Genomic DNA, 12,937 nt, shown 5'->3' with positions numbered 1-12,937 from the left:
CATCATTAAAAAAGGACAACAAAGAATGTTCTTTCTGCGCCAACTCAGTAAGCTCAAACTGCCCAAGGAGCTGCTGATCCAATTCTACAGAGGAATTATTGAGTCTGTCATTTGCACCTCTATAACTGTCTGGTTCGGTTCTGCAACCCAACAAGAAAAACACAGACTTCAGAGGATAATTAGAACTGCAGAAAAAATAATTGCTACCAACTTGCCTTCCATTGAGGACCTGTATACTGCACGAATCAAGAAGAGGGCCGTGAAAATATTTGCAGATCCCTCGCATCCTGGACATAAACTGTTTCAACTCCTACCCTCAAAACGACGCTATAGAGCACTGCACACCAGAACAACTAGACACAAGAACAGTTTTTTCCCGAAGGCCATCACTCTGCTAAACAAATAATTCCCTCAACACTGTCAGACTATTTACTGAATCTGCACTACTATTAATCGTTTCATAGTTCCCATCACCAATCTCTTTCCACTTATGACTGTATGACTATAACTTGTTGCTGGCAATCCTTATGATTTATATTGATATATTGATCATCAATTGTGTTGTAAATGTTGTACCTTGATGAACGTATCTTTTCTTTTATGTACACTGAGAGCATATGCACCAAGACAAATTCCTTGTGTGTCCAATCACACTTGGCCAATAAAATTCTATTCTTCTATTCTATTCTATTTATCTATTTTTTATCTATTTGTTTATATTTCTATACCACCCTTCTCCCGAAGGACTCAGGGCGGTTTACAGCCATATTAAAACAATTTTTACAAACACTCAAATGAGTTTAAAAAGAAATATTTAAATTTAGGCTGATTCCTAAAAACCCATTTAAAATTCCCAATTAAAACTATCAGGCCAGTCCTGACGGTGAAACAGCCATGTTTTTAGCTCGCGTCTGAAAGTCCGGAGATCAGGGTGTTGGCGAATACCAGGTGGTAATTCGTTCCAGAGGGTTGAGGCCCCCACAGAGAAGGTCCTCCCCCTGGGGGTCGCCAGTCGACATTGTCTAGCCGACGGCACCCCGAAGAGGCCCACTCTGTGGGAGCGCACTGGTCGCTGGGAGGCTGTCGGTCGCAGTAGGCAGTCCTGTAAATAGCCAGGTCCCATGCCATGAAGCGCTTTAAAGGTGGTAACCAGTACCTTGAATTGCACCCAGAAGATCACCGGAAGCCAGTGCAGCCTACGTAGGAGTGGTGTTATATGGGAGCCTAGATTAGCTCCCTCTATCACCTGCACGGCTGCATTCTTGACCAGCTGAAGCCTCTGGGTGCTCTTCAAGGGGAGCCCCATGTAGAGAGCGTTACAGTAGTCCAGACGGGAGGTGACAAGGGCATGAGTGACCGTGCATAGGGCATCCCACTCTAAGAAGGGATGCAACTGGCAAATCAGGTGGACCTGATAGAAAGCTCCTCTGGCGACGGCCGTCGTTTAATCTTCCAACGACATCCCTGATGACATGATGTCCAGATGTGTTCAATTGGATTCAGGTCTGGGGAACGGGTGGGACAGTCCATAGCATCAATGCCTTCATCTTGCAGGAACTGCTGACACACTCCAGCCACATGAGGTCTAGCATTGTCTTGCATTAGGAGGAACCCAGGGCCAACCACACCAGCATATGGTCTCATAAGGGGTCTGAGGATCTCATCCTGGTACCTAATGGCAGTCAGGCTACCTCTGGCGAGCACATGGAGGGCTGTGTGGCCCCCTAAAGAAACGCCACCCTACACCATTACTGACCCACTGCCAAACCAGTTATGCTGGAGGATGTTGCAGGCAGCAGAACATTCTCCACGGCGTCTCCAGACCCTGTCACGTCTATCACGTGCTCAGTGTGAACCTGCTCTCATCTGTGAAGAGCACAGGGCACCAGTAGCGAAGTTGCCAATCTTGGTATTCTCTGGCAAATGCCAAACGTCCTGCACGGTGTTGGGCACAGAGCACCAGTAGTGAAGTTGCCAATCTTGGTGTTCTTTGGCAAATACCAAACGTCCTGCACGGTGTTGGGCTGTAAGCACAACCCCCACCTGTGAATGTTGGGCCCTCATACCACCCTCATGGAGTCTGTTTCATTTGAGCAGCCACATGCACATTTGTGGCCCGCTGGAGGTCATTTTGCAGGGCTCTGGCAGTGCTCCTCCTGTCCTTCCTTGCACAAAGGCAGAGGTAGCGGTCCTGCTGCTGGGTTGTTGCCCTCCTATGGCCTCCTCCACATCTCCTGATGTACTGGCCTGTCTCCTGGTAGCGCCTCCATGCTCTGGACACTACGCTGACAGACACAGCAAACCTTCTTGCCACAGCTCGCATTGATGTGCCATCCTGGATGAGCTGCACTACCTGAGCCACTTGTGTGGGTTGTAGACTCCATCTCATGCTACCACTAGAGTGACAGCACTGCCAGCATTCAAAAGTGACCAAACCATCAGCCAGAAAGCATAGGAACTGAGAAGTGGTCTGTGGTCACCACCTGCAGAACCACTCCTTTATTGGGGATGTCTTGCTAACTGTCTATGCTTTCCACCTGTTGTCTATTCCATGTACACAACAGCATGTGAAATTGAATGTCAATCAGTGTTGCTACCTAAGTGGACAGTTTGATTTCAGAGAAGTGTGATTGACTTGGAGTTACATTGTGTTGTTTAAGTGTCCCCTTTATTTTTTTGAGCAGGGTATATTGCTCCATAGTACTTTACATAGTGCACTCTCTGAGCTGTTTACAATATCAGCATATTGCCCTGAGCAACCTGGGTCCTCATTTTACCGACCTTGAAAGGATAAAGGCTGAATCCTTGAGCCTGTCAGGATCAAACTCCAGGCTGTGGGCAAAGTTAGCCTGCAATACTGCATTCTAACCACTGTGCCACTTAATATCCAAATGCTTATCTTGTGGAAATAACTGGCTATTAACTATCCTCAATTTTTAAGTCACATAGATAAAGAGATCAGAATTCTAGAAAGCACACATGCCAACTACTGTCAGTCTCTGAAACCAAAATGTTTTGATGCCCAATTTTTCTACTTCCTGACACAGTAATCTTTATTTCTTTACTTTGCCTTGCAATCATACAAATGTTTATTTAAGACATATTTACCAATACCAACATATTTAAAAATGGAAATACATGATCAGCAATTTGAGAAACAACCTCAATGAACTGAAAACAATTCAAAAGATTTAGTTAATAAAGAAATTTATGAGCCATATCTTTGCTGAAGAACATAAGTTCATATGAATTTTGGATTATTTAGTGGGCCAGTTAACTATTTTTTCTTGGATAGCTGTTTTTGAGATCACTTAATTGAAATATAATTTGCCCATGCCAAACATACCTATAGATAATATCTTATGATATTCTCCACCCCACACACAGTACAATGAAAAGAAACTTGGAAATGAGTATTTTCTGTAGGAGCTCCTCTCTTATGGAATGTCCTCCATTAGAAATATTTTTGTTGCTGCTGTTTATGATAATTTTTAACACCATACTACAAAGAGAATTTGGTTGTTTGGATGTGCTTCAGAAAATAGCAGGCATTGATAATACATATCAATATATATATTATTATTACTAGGTTATTATTTTATACTTGTTTGGGGTTACTGCATGTTTGTACTATCATTTTTCTGCTTGGAAACCACTTAAAGTTGCAAGTGGAGTGGCATCGAAGCCTTCATAAATAACCAAAGTTACTCACACTGAAATATTTGTGTTAAAGTAGGATTTTCTTACAACATACCTGGCATAATAATATTGGAAAAGCCCAACTTCCTTGCTATCGATACTCCATGGGTAAACATGGATGTGTAGTCTCTCCTGATTTGTTCAATGTCTCCATGGAGTAGCTGAAGAGAGACAGCTAGACCTATAAACAAGAAGAGAAAAATAAATGACAATCAGTAGGTTGTTACTTTGTAAGATTTAAACACTCTACAACATGTTTATCAACTGATAGGGGAAGTGAAGAAACTCAGACAAGAAGCATATACAATATTATACATTTATCATAATGAATCTGACCAATATCCATCTGCTAGAGCAGGTGTCAGGCCTGGAAACCATACTAGACTTTAGGGTTCCAGACACTGCCACATTTTTCCCCTGAGGGGAAGAAGGGGGGCTGAGGGGTATGGTAACATTCTTCAAGCGGTCAAGGTCGGATGGTGTTCACATCTGCAGGAAGAGTGGCAAGAAGATATTCGAATGAACTGGGAGAACGTGGGTCCATGTGACCATCAAAGGGGTCAGGGGGGTGGGACTCTTGGGGTTTGCATAACTGGGAAAAGAATCCGGAAATTCAGTTTTGGAATTTCACTCATCGTGTGCCAGTTTCCTCATGCTAGTAAAGAACTCTGAAAAACAATGGCTTCTGAGTTTTTTTAATGCAGAAGAGGTTTTTCTGGAACCTTGACAGCAGGGATATCAAACTCGATTTCATTGTGGGCTGGATCAGCATTGTGGTTGTACTCTGGGGGCTGGGGGGGAGGAGAGGCATGGCCAGGGTGGGTGTAGCTGACTGGACATAGCCCGGGGGCATGGCCAGCTTGATATTGCTCACATGACGCCTGTGGAGGCCAGGCGGGTTTGGGAAGGGAATCCAGGGGCCTCCAGTGGATGGGGTGGGAGGAAACAAAGAAAGAAGGAAAACAGCTGAGTGAGAAGCACCCCACCGGCCAGGCACTGAAGCGCTGCCACTGCCACCACAGTGAGACAGAGAGAGAGACAGAGAGCAAGCAATCCAATCCAACCTCTGTCTGTTGTGTGTTTCCCCTTACTGGGGGCTACTGAAATAGGACACATGCATAACTAGGGGAAGAATCTCCACCCCGCCAAAACCAATGGCTCAAAAGCGGCTCCTCTGCCAACTCCCCTTCCCCCACTGCCTTCCCCAAATACCTCCCACCCATTGCAAATTGGCGTGCCATTTTGGTGGGAAATGCCTGGAATGCAATAAAAGCCACCCACTCACCTCCTGCTGAAAGGCTGGCTAATGGGATGACATGAGAGTTGGAGAAGCAGGAGGGTAGCTGAGCAGACAGTAGCCCTCCGAAAGTAGGGGGCTGAGGGAAAGTGCATGTGCTGTGGAATGTTGTGAATGCCCCTTGCTCGCCCCTTTGCCTGGCTTCCCTTTTCCCACCATCTCCTTGACGATCACTCGCGCTCTCCCTCTCTCTCTGCAGTCTAGCTTGATGCAACCAGCAGCTCACGATCTCCCTTTGCAAGCCCGCTGTCAGTGAAGCTGGGTGCCAGTGGGGCACAGCTGAACCAGGATGGTGGGGCTTCTTTCCTCTGTGTAGCTCTGCTGAAGCGAAGCAGATTCTTTGCCAAGCCAGGCTGGAGGTGTGCATTGGGCAAACAGGATCTGCTAGTGGTGGCAGCAGCAAAATTGGCTTGAAGTGGGACAAGCGGCAGGCAGCAGCTACTCTGCAGGGCAAGGGGCAAAATTGTGATGAGAGGAGAGGGGGGTGCAGGCAGGAGTCTGGGAAGGAAGGTAGGTAGTTGAGGCAGGTCCTTACATTAGGCGGAATCTCCAAATTGGTCAATCAGAGAGGCACTTTCCCTACCGAATGGCCCATGCAAACAATGTCAGCCCAACGCAGCGACCAAGAAGAAACTGAATGCTTGGGCGACGCTTTGGCCAAACCTCAGATGGCTGCAAGCTCTGATGGATGGAGGGAGGAAGCTGCTAGTCTGGAAAACTCAGCCAAGCCGAGATGGTCCTTAGGCATTGGGAAGAAAGATGGCTGGGAAGGGACAACAAAAGGAGTCACTCTCACGAGAGGCAGTTGTTGGAAAGAATGGAGAAAGGAGGATGCTGGAGGATGACGAAGAGGAAGGGGATGAACTCGACCATGCCAATCTCCTCATGAGGTAAGCCATGCGATTCACAATGGATGCTTTTCAAAGTCTGAAAGCAAGACTTCTGGTGGTCATGGCAAAGTAGACTAAGAGAATGAGGCTCCATTATCATTGCCCGATTTTCCTGGCTTGGTGGCCTTAAAAGGCAGCATTAATCCTGGAGGGATTGACCAGATAGAGGGGAAGCTCCAGAGTCGATGAGGAGAAGAGCGAGCTCCTGTTTGGACAAGAGAAGACCCCTCAAAGCCGGCAGGGAAGACGTCAGCGAATATGGTGGATCCAGAGACATGATAGCCAGGTGTGGATCGGGAAGAGAGAAGCAGCACAACAGTATCAGTGAGGAGCCAGTTGATTTAAGGCTGAATAAAAAGGTTTGCCTACAAACAGTACTAGCAGCAAAAGTGGGATTCCAAAGAGACGGGTAGGATTTTCCCTCTCAAGATGCAGCGGCAACTTAGCGGTGTGAGCACTTGACACTATTGGACAGACATTGATAGACTGAGAAGGATAAGGGAGAGAGGAGAAATCCTGGAGTAACCATTATATTTTTAGGATATTTTTAGGATACACTATATGCATATGGAGTGGTACTGTGATTGTGACTGCGATGGAATATAGAACTTTGTAGAAAATTTTAAAAGTGGTTGGATTAGAGACTATGCTAAATAATAATAATAATAATAATAATAATAATAATAATAATAATAATAATAATAATAATAATAATAATAATAATAATAATAATAATAATAATATTTTAATTTGTATACCGCTCTTCTCCTGAAGGACTCAGGGCGGTTTACAGCCAAGATAAAATACAGCAACAACACATACAATACTAAAAACAAACATTAAAAAACTTATTCAATTTGGCCCCATTTTAAAATACAATCAACCCTATAAAATTAATAAAAATTTCAAACCCATAAAATCAGCTAAAAGATTTAAAAATCAAGCCAGTCCGGCAAGACGGAATAGATAAGTCTTAAGTTCGCGGCGAAAGGTCCGAAGGTCAGGTAGTTGTCGAAGTCCATGGGGAAGTTCGTTCCACAGGGTAGGAGCCCCCACAGAGAAGGCCCTTCCCCTGGGAGCCGCCAGTCGACATTGCTTGGCTGACGGCACCCTAAAGAGTCCCTCTTTGTGGGAACGCACAAGTCGCTGGGAGGTAGAAAATGGCAGTAGATGGTCCCGTAAATATCCCGGTCCTAAGCCATGGAGTGCTTTAAAGGTGGTAACCAATTCTTGAAGCGCACCCAGAAGACAACAGGCAGCCAGTGCAGTCTGCGCAGGATGGGTGTTACATGGGAGCTCCGAACCGCTCCCTCTATCACCCACGCAGCTGCATTCTGACTAACTGGAGCCTCCGGGTGCTCTTCAAGGGGAGCCCCATGTAGAGAGCATTGCAGTAGTCCAAGCGACAGGTAACAAGAACATGAGTGACCGTGCATAGGGCAGCCCGGTCCAGGAAGGGGCGCAACTGGCGAATCAGGCAAACCTGATAAAAAGCTCTCCTGGAGACGGTCGTCAAGTGGTCTTCAAAAGACAACCGCCCATGCAGGAGAACGCCCAAGTTGCGCACCCTTTCCATTGGGCCAATGACTCGCCCCTCAACCTTACACAGGAAAAGACCCGAATATGTCAAGACCTACACACACACACACACACACACACACACACAATCTCCCTATAGTACCATTATATTAGTACTATTTAATATTTTATGGAATAGTAAATTTTTGTATAGACTTGGAGAAATTACTGTAGGAAAAGGGGGAAGATTTAAAGGGGGAAAGCAATTTATATATATTATTTTGGAAGAATATTTTTTTGGGCTGTGTAAATGACAAGCACAACGACTATTACGAAAATTGGAAAGAAGACATCATCAAATCCAGCATCCACATCATCTCCATCAAGTCAATGTTCAATAGACAGTATGCTCCAGTGGTGAAATCTGAACTAGTTTACAACCGGTTCGCTGGCTGCACATGCTTGCAGAATGCAGAATAAGTTGTAAAAAAATCCTTTTAAAAGTAAATAAAAGACTCTGATGATCAGGCAGCTCATCTGTGATTGTCAGAGCCTTTTTTTTACCTTTTAAAATAATCTTTTTACAACCTATTCAGGCAAATAGGTTGTAAAAAAAACGCTTTTAAAAGTAAAAAAAAGGCTCTGACAATCAGGCAGCTCAGCTGTGATCACCAGAGCCTCTTTTTAATCTTTTAAAAGCATTATTTTACAACCTATTCGGCTGAATAGGTTATATAAAATGTTTTTAAAAGTAAAAAAAAAAAGGTTCTCATGATCGTGTGGCTTAGCTGTGATCATCAGAGACTTTTTTACCTTTCAAAAGCATTTTTTTAAAAAAGCGGCAAGTGGGCAAGCTGGCAACTGTGCAACTGGGTGGGCATGGGCGGGGGGACCAGGGATTTTTGCTACCAGTTCTCTGAACTACCCACCGCCATCGCTACCAGATCGGCCAATCTGGTCTGAACTGGGAACATTTCACCCCTGGTATGCTCGGTATGGAAAAATCAAGCTCCACACTGAACAAGCAGACTATTCAGGAAACAATGATAAAAATGCAGGACTTTATAATGATAAACCATTAGGAGATAAAAAATGAGATGGGAGAAATGAAGGGAGATATCCGAAAAATGGACAAGAAAATTATTATTATTATTATTTATTCGATTTTTATACCGCCCTTCTCCCAAAGGACTCAGGGCGGTGTACAGCCAAAAGTAAAAACAAACAATACAATATACAATTTAAAATACAAATTAAAAAACTTATTTTATAATTGGCCTAAAAAACTTTAAAATATATAAAACTAAAACCCCATTAAAATTAATATTAAAAAATTTAAAATCAATAAAATTTAAAATAGGAACAATCCAACGAACAATATCTAAGAACCAACAGAAAATACGAATAGTGGATATAAAAGCGGAACAGAAAGATTCCTATATGGGCGAGCCCCAGACATGCAATAGAGAATATAAATATAGAACAGAAACAGAATATGATTACTTATAAAGAACTTTTGTATGCTGAAGGAGGTAGATTGCAATTAAAATCATTACAGGTATTAAATGAAGAAGGGAGGAATTATACTTGGTTTCAATATGGGCAACTAAGTGCTAGATGGAAAGAAGATAAAAAAATTGGTATAATGCAAAAGGAGGAAAATTTAATAAAGCAAATTAGAAATCAGACCCAGGAGCATATAAAGAGATTGTATAATGTGTTGCTTGAAATAGATTAGGAAAAGGATTTGGTAAAGGACTGTATGATAAAATGGGCACAGAATATTCAGGAACCAATAATGTTGGAAACATGGGAGAAAATCTGGGTTAGAAATGTTAAGTTTACACAAGCACAGAATTTAAGGGAAAATTTTTATAAGATGCTTTATAGATGGCACTTAGATCCCAAAAAATTATCATGTATGTATCCGGATATCCAAGCAAAATGTTAGAGGTGTGTGTCAGGCCTGGAAACCATACTAGACTTTAGGGTTCCAGACGCTGCCACATTTTTCCCCTGAGGGGAAGAAGGGGGGTTGAGGGGTATGGTAACATTCTTCAAGCGGTTAAGGTCGGATGGTGTTCACATCTGCAGGAAGAGTGGCAAGAAGATATTCGAATGAACTGGGAGAACGTGGGACCATGTGACCAGCAAAGGGGTTAGGGGGGGTGGGACTCTTGGGGTTTGTATAACTGGGAAAAGAATCCGGAAGTTCGGTTTTGGAATTTCACTCATCGTGTGCCAGTATCCTCATGCTAGTAAAGAACTCTGAAAGACAATGGCTTCTGAGTTTTTTTTATGCAGAAGAGGTTTTTCTGGAACCTTGACATTATTCCAAAACTCTTAACTTTCTTTTGCTTAACGGTACCCTCTCCTCCACTCAGAGGGGGCCCGTTAGGGGGGTGCTGGGCCCCAGCCTCCGCAACCTCCACAGCGGTGCAAAGACCCAGCGAAGATGGAAGGGCAGCAAGCTGAAAGCATGGAAGTAGCACAGAGGTTGGAATCTGAGGACTTAGTCAAAATCACCTACTTCCCATCGGAAGATATGACTCAAAAACCCGAAGTGGTAGAGCCTGCTTGTCAGCTTGGTGCACGGCCCAAAGACTCCAATTCATGGGTAAGCTGTCGCTCGGGAGAAAATTTCCCCGGGGCGGAATGGAGAGCCCCCTCCCTCTTCTCAACCTCAATGGAGGACAGTAAAACCCGGAGAATCGGGAGAGTCACTGGATTGGGACCTGAAAAACCCCCTGAAATCCCAGTCCCTATTAGACCTCCCAGAAACTTTTGAGCATTTGGAAGTGAGGCCTCGTATAAGCTCAGCTCACCCACCACGAGAGCCTTTAGCTTAGCCTGAATTCACCTTCCCTCCCACCAGAGAGGGAGAAATTACTGAAACTCGAAGCCGTTCCGATGAACACAGGAGGACCTCCCTTCCCTCCTTCAGACGGCAGGGAGTTCAGGCAGCACCATGGACTTGGGGGGAATCGCAACGCCCCCCTCCAATTGACTTTTCCCGCCAACAGAGGCCTACGCTGCCTCCTGCTGCTTCTATTCTTCCCGGTTGGGCACTTTATTCTGGACAAGGATGGATCCAATACCAATGGCAACCAGCAAGTTCAGCACCTTTCTTTCCTGGGGGCCCCAGGCCGATTTTTGCCTCATCAGCTGAAGCATTTCAAGGACTTCCTTCTCAGCAGCCAGGGCGAATTCCATCCCCCTTTACAACTCAGCAACCAGCCACAATAGCAACGGCCCTCCCACAAATCCCTCTTCAACCGCAAGCAGGCCAGCTAAACCCACCTGCACCCCCTCCCCCAGCCCCTCCCCCTTTCAAACCAACCTTTGATGGGAATCCACACCACCTGGCTTACTTTCTCAGCAGAATTGAGGCTTACGTTGAACAATATAGACATCAATACCCATCAGAAAGAAGCCTAATCAACGCCATCTTGGATGGTATGAACATGGGGCTAGCCTCAGAGTAGATAGCTCAACTACACAATGAACGTGCACCAGAACTAAACGATGTTCATGGATTTATGGCACTGCTTCGCAACCGGTTTCAAGATGATGACTTAATTGCAGAATGTGAAACCACCTTAAAAACGATGAAGCAAGGTAACAGGCCTCTAAAACAATTTGTATGGGATTTCCGAAGGGTTGCTGGTAATCTTACACATTGGCCAGATCGCATCCTCCTCCACTACTTCAAAGAGGCAATCGATCAAAAAATCAGAAAAGCCTGCTCCACCAGAGGAATCCCAGAACAACTAAATGACTGGTACAACGTGTCCATAGCTCTGGAAAGAGAATTCAACCCCCTCCAAAGCCAATCAACAACTACAACTCTACCACGAGCACCTACAAGACCCTCCCTCTTAAGACCAACCACACCCTCCACCTTTCAGCCTTCAACAATAATCAAATGCTACCGTTGTGGAAAACTAGGACATCGGGCGTCAGTTTGCCTAGCCCCAACACCCCTCCCACAGTATCGCCCACCAACTGCTACCCGACTACGCAAACCCCCTCGAAAAAATCCGAATACCAGTCGCTTTGCGAGACAAGCCATAGACCTCCCTACTGAAGTATCCACTAACCTTCCGTCATCTGATTCACCTCCTGACAACTCAAACCAAGCAGAAAACGACCCAACGGTGAGTGCACCCATTCCTCCTTTTGCTATCAAAGTAAACTTAATAATTCCAGGGGGAGGGGCCAAAAAAGATTTAGAGGCTATTGTGGACACAGGATGCACCAGATGCCTAATTTCAACCTCTATGGTCACCCAACTCCGTATAAAAACATTTCCCTTGAAACACCCAATTAAATTCCACCAAGTAGATGGAACCTTGATTGGCGGCGTTCCAGCGACCCAAATCACACAACTGGTTCGCTTAGAAATTGGAGCCCATCATGAACTTATAAGATTCATAGTAACTCCAAAGATGTCAGAATCCATCATCCTGGGTTTAGCTTGGTTGGACAAATGGGAACCCACAACCAAATGGGAGGATGGATTCAGGAAAATTATATGGGCTTTCAGACCCTTAGACCCAATTCCCCCTGCCGAGAAAAACCTTATCCAAAATGACCACCAGAGGGAACCAACAACCACCATATCCAATCCCTCTCCTAATGAACCACGCATCCCTAAAGCATACATGGATTTATCAGACGTTTTTAGCGAGGATGAATGTAATCTCTTACCCCCCACCAACAAACTGATTGTGCAATTGAATTGCACCCGGGGGCAAAATTACCAAAACCCAAAATGTACTCAATGACGCCAGCCGAAATGTCTGAACTAAGGAAATACATTGACACTAACCTAGCCAGAGGGTTCATTGAACCAGCAAAATCACCTGTAGGTGTGCCTGTGCTATTTAAACAAAAGAAAGATGGTTCGCTTAGATTGTGTATTGACTTCAAAAATATCAATGCAATTTGCATACAAAACACATACCCTTTACCACCTATGCACGATTTTCACCAGATTGGATTTAAGGGAAGCTTATTACCGGGTCCGCATCAAGGAAGGTGATGAATGGAAAACAGCTTTCAACTGCCCCTTGGGCAGTTTCCAATACCGTGTCATGCCTTTTGGCCTCCAAGGGGCTCCAGCTGTTTTTATGCAACTAATTAATGAAACCCTGCACCCCCATCTCTACAATGGGCTTCTTGTCTACTTAGATGATATTCTTATCTACACAAACAATATCAAACAACACATCAAATTGGTCAGACAAGTCCTTAAAAAGCTCCTAGCGGCCAAGCTATATGTCAAACTTTCCAAATGCGAATTCCATAAGGAATCCCTAGACTACCTAGGTTACCGGATATCAAACAAAGGTATCGAAACGGACCCAGGAAAAGTAAAAGCGGTGTTGGATTGGCAACCGCCACGCACACGTAAGCAACTTCAAAGTTTCTTGGGATTTGCAACTTTTTACCGCAAATTCATTTCTTCTTTCGCAGAAGTAGCTCTACCATTAACAGAATTGCTAAAAACTGGGCCATTACCCGCCAAAGC

At 44.6% G+C, this 12,937-nt stretch overlaps 1 protein-coding gene across 1 annotated transcript in view; it reads right to left on the bottom strand.

The window, feature by feature from the left end:
- DOCK4 (dedicator of cytokinesis 4) overlaps window positions 1-12,937 on the bottom strand; it is a 931,895-nt gene that overhangs the window by 588,077 nt on the left and 330,881 nt on the right. The window contains exon 13 of the mRNA XM_058189675.1: window positions 3,755-3,880. Coding sequence (XP_058045658.1) covers window positions 3,755-3,880 — 126 coding nt within the window. The remainder of the gene's footprint in view (window positions 1-3,754; window positions 3,881-12,937) is intronic.

This window comes from Ahaetulla prasina, chromosome 7 (genome assembly GCF_028640845.1).
Source record: "Ahaetulla prasina isolate Xishuangbanna chromosome 7, ASM2864084v1, whole genome shotgun sequence".
NCBI lineage: Eukaryota > Metazoa > Chordata > Lepidosauria > Squamata > Colubridae > Ahaetulla > Ahaetulla prasina.
This window is presented reverse-complemented; position numbering and strand designations above follow the sequence as displayed.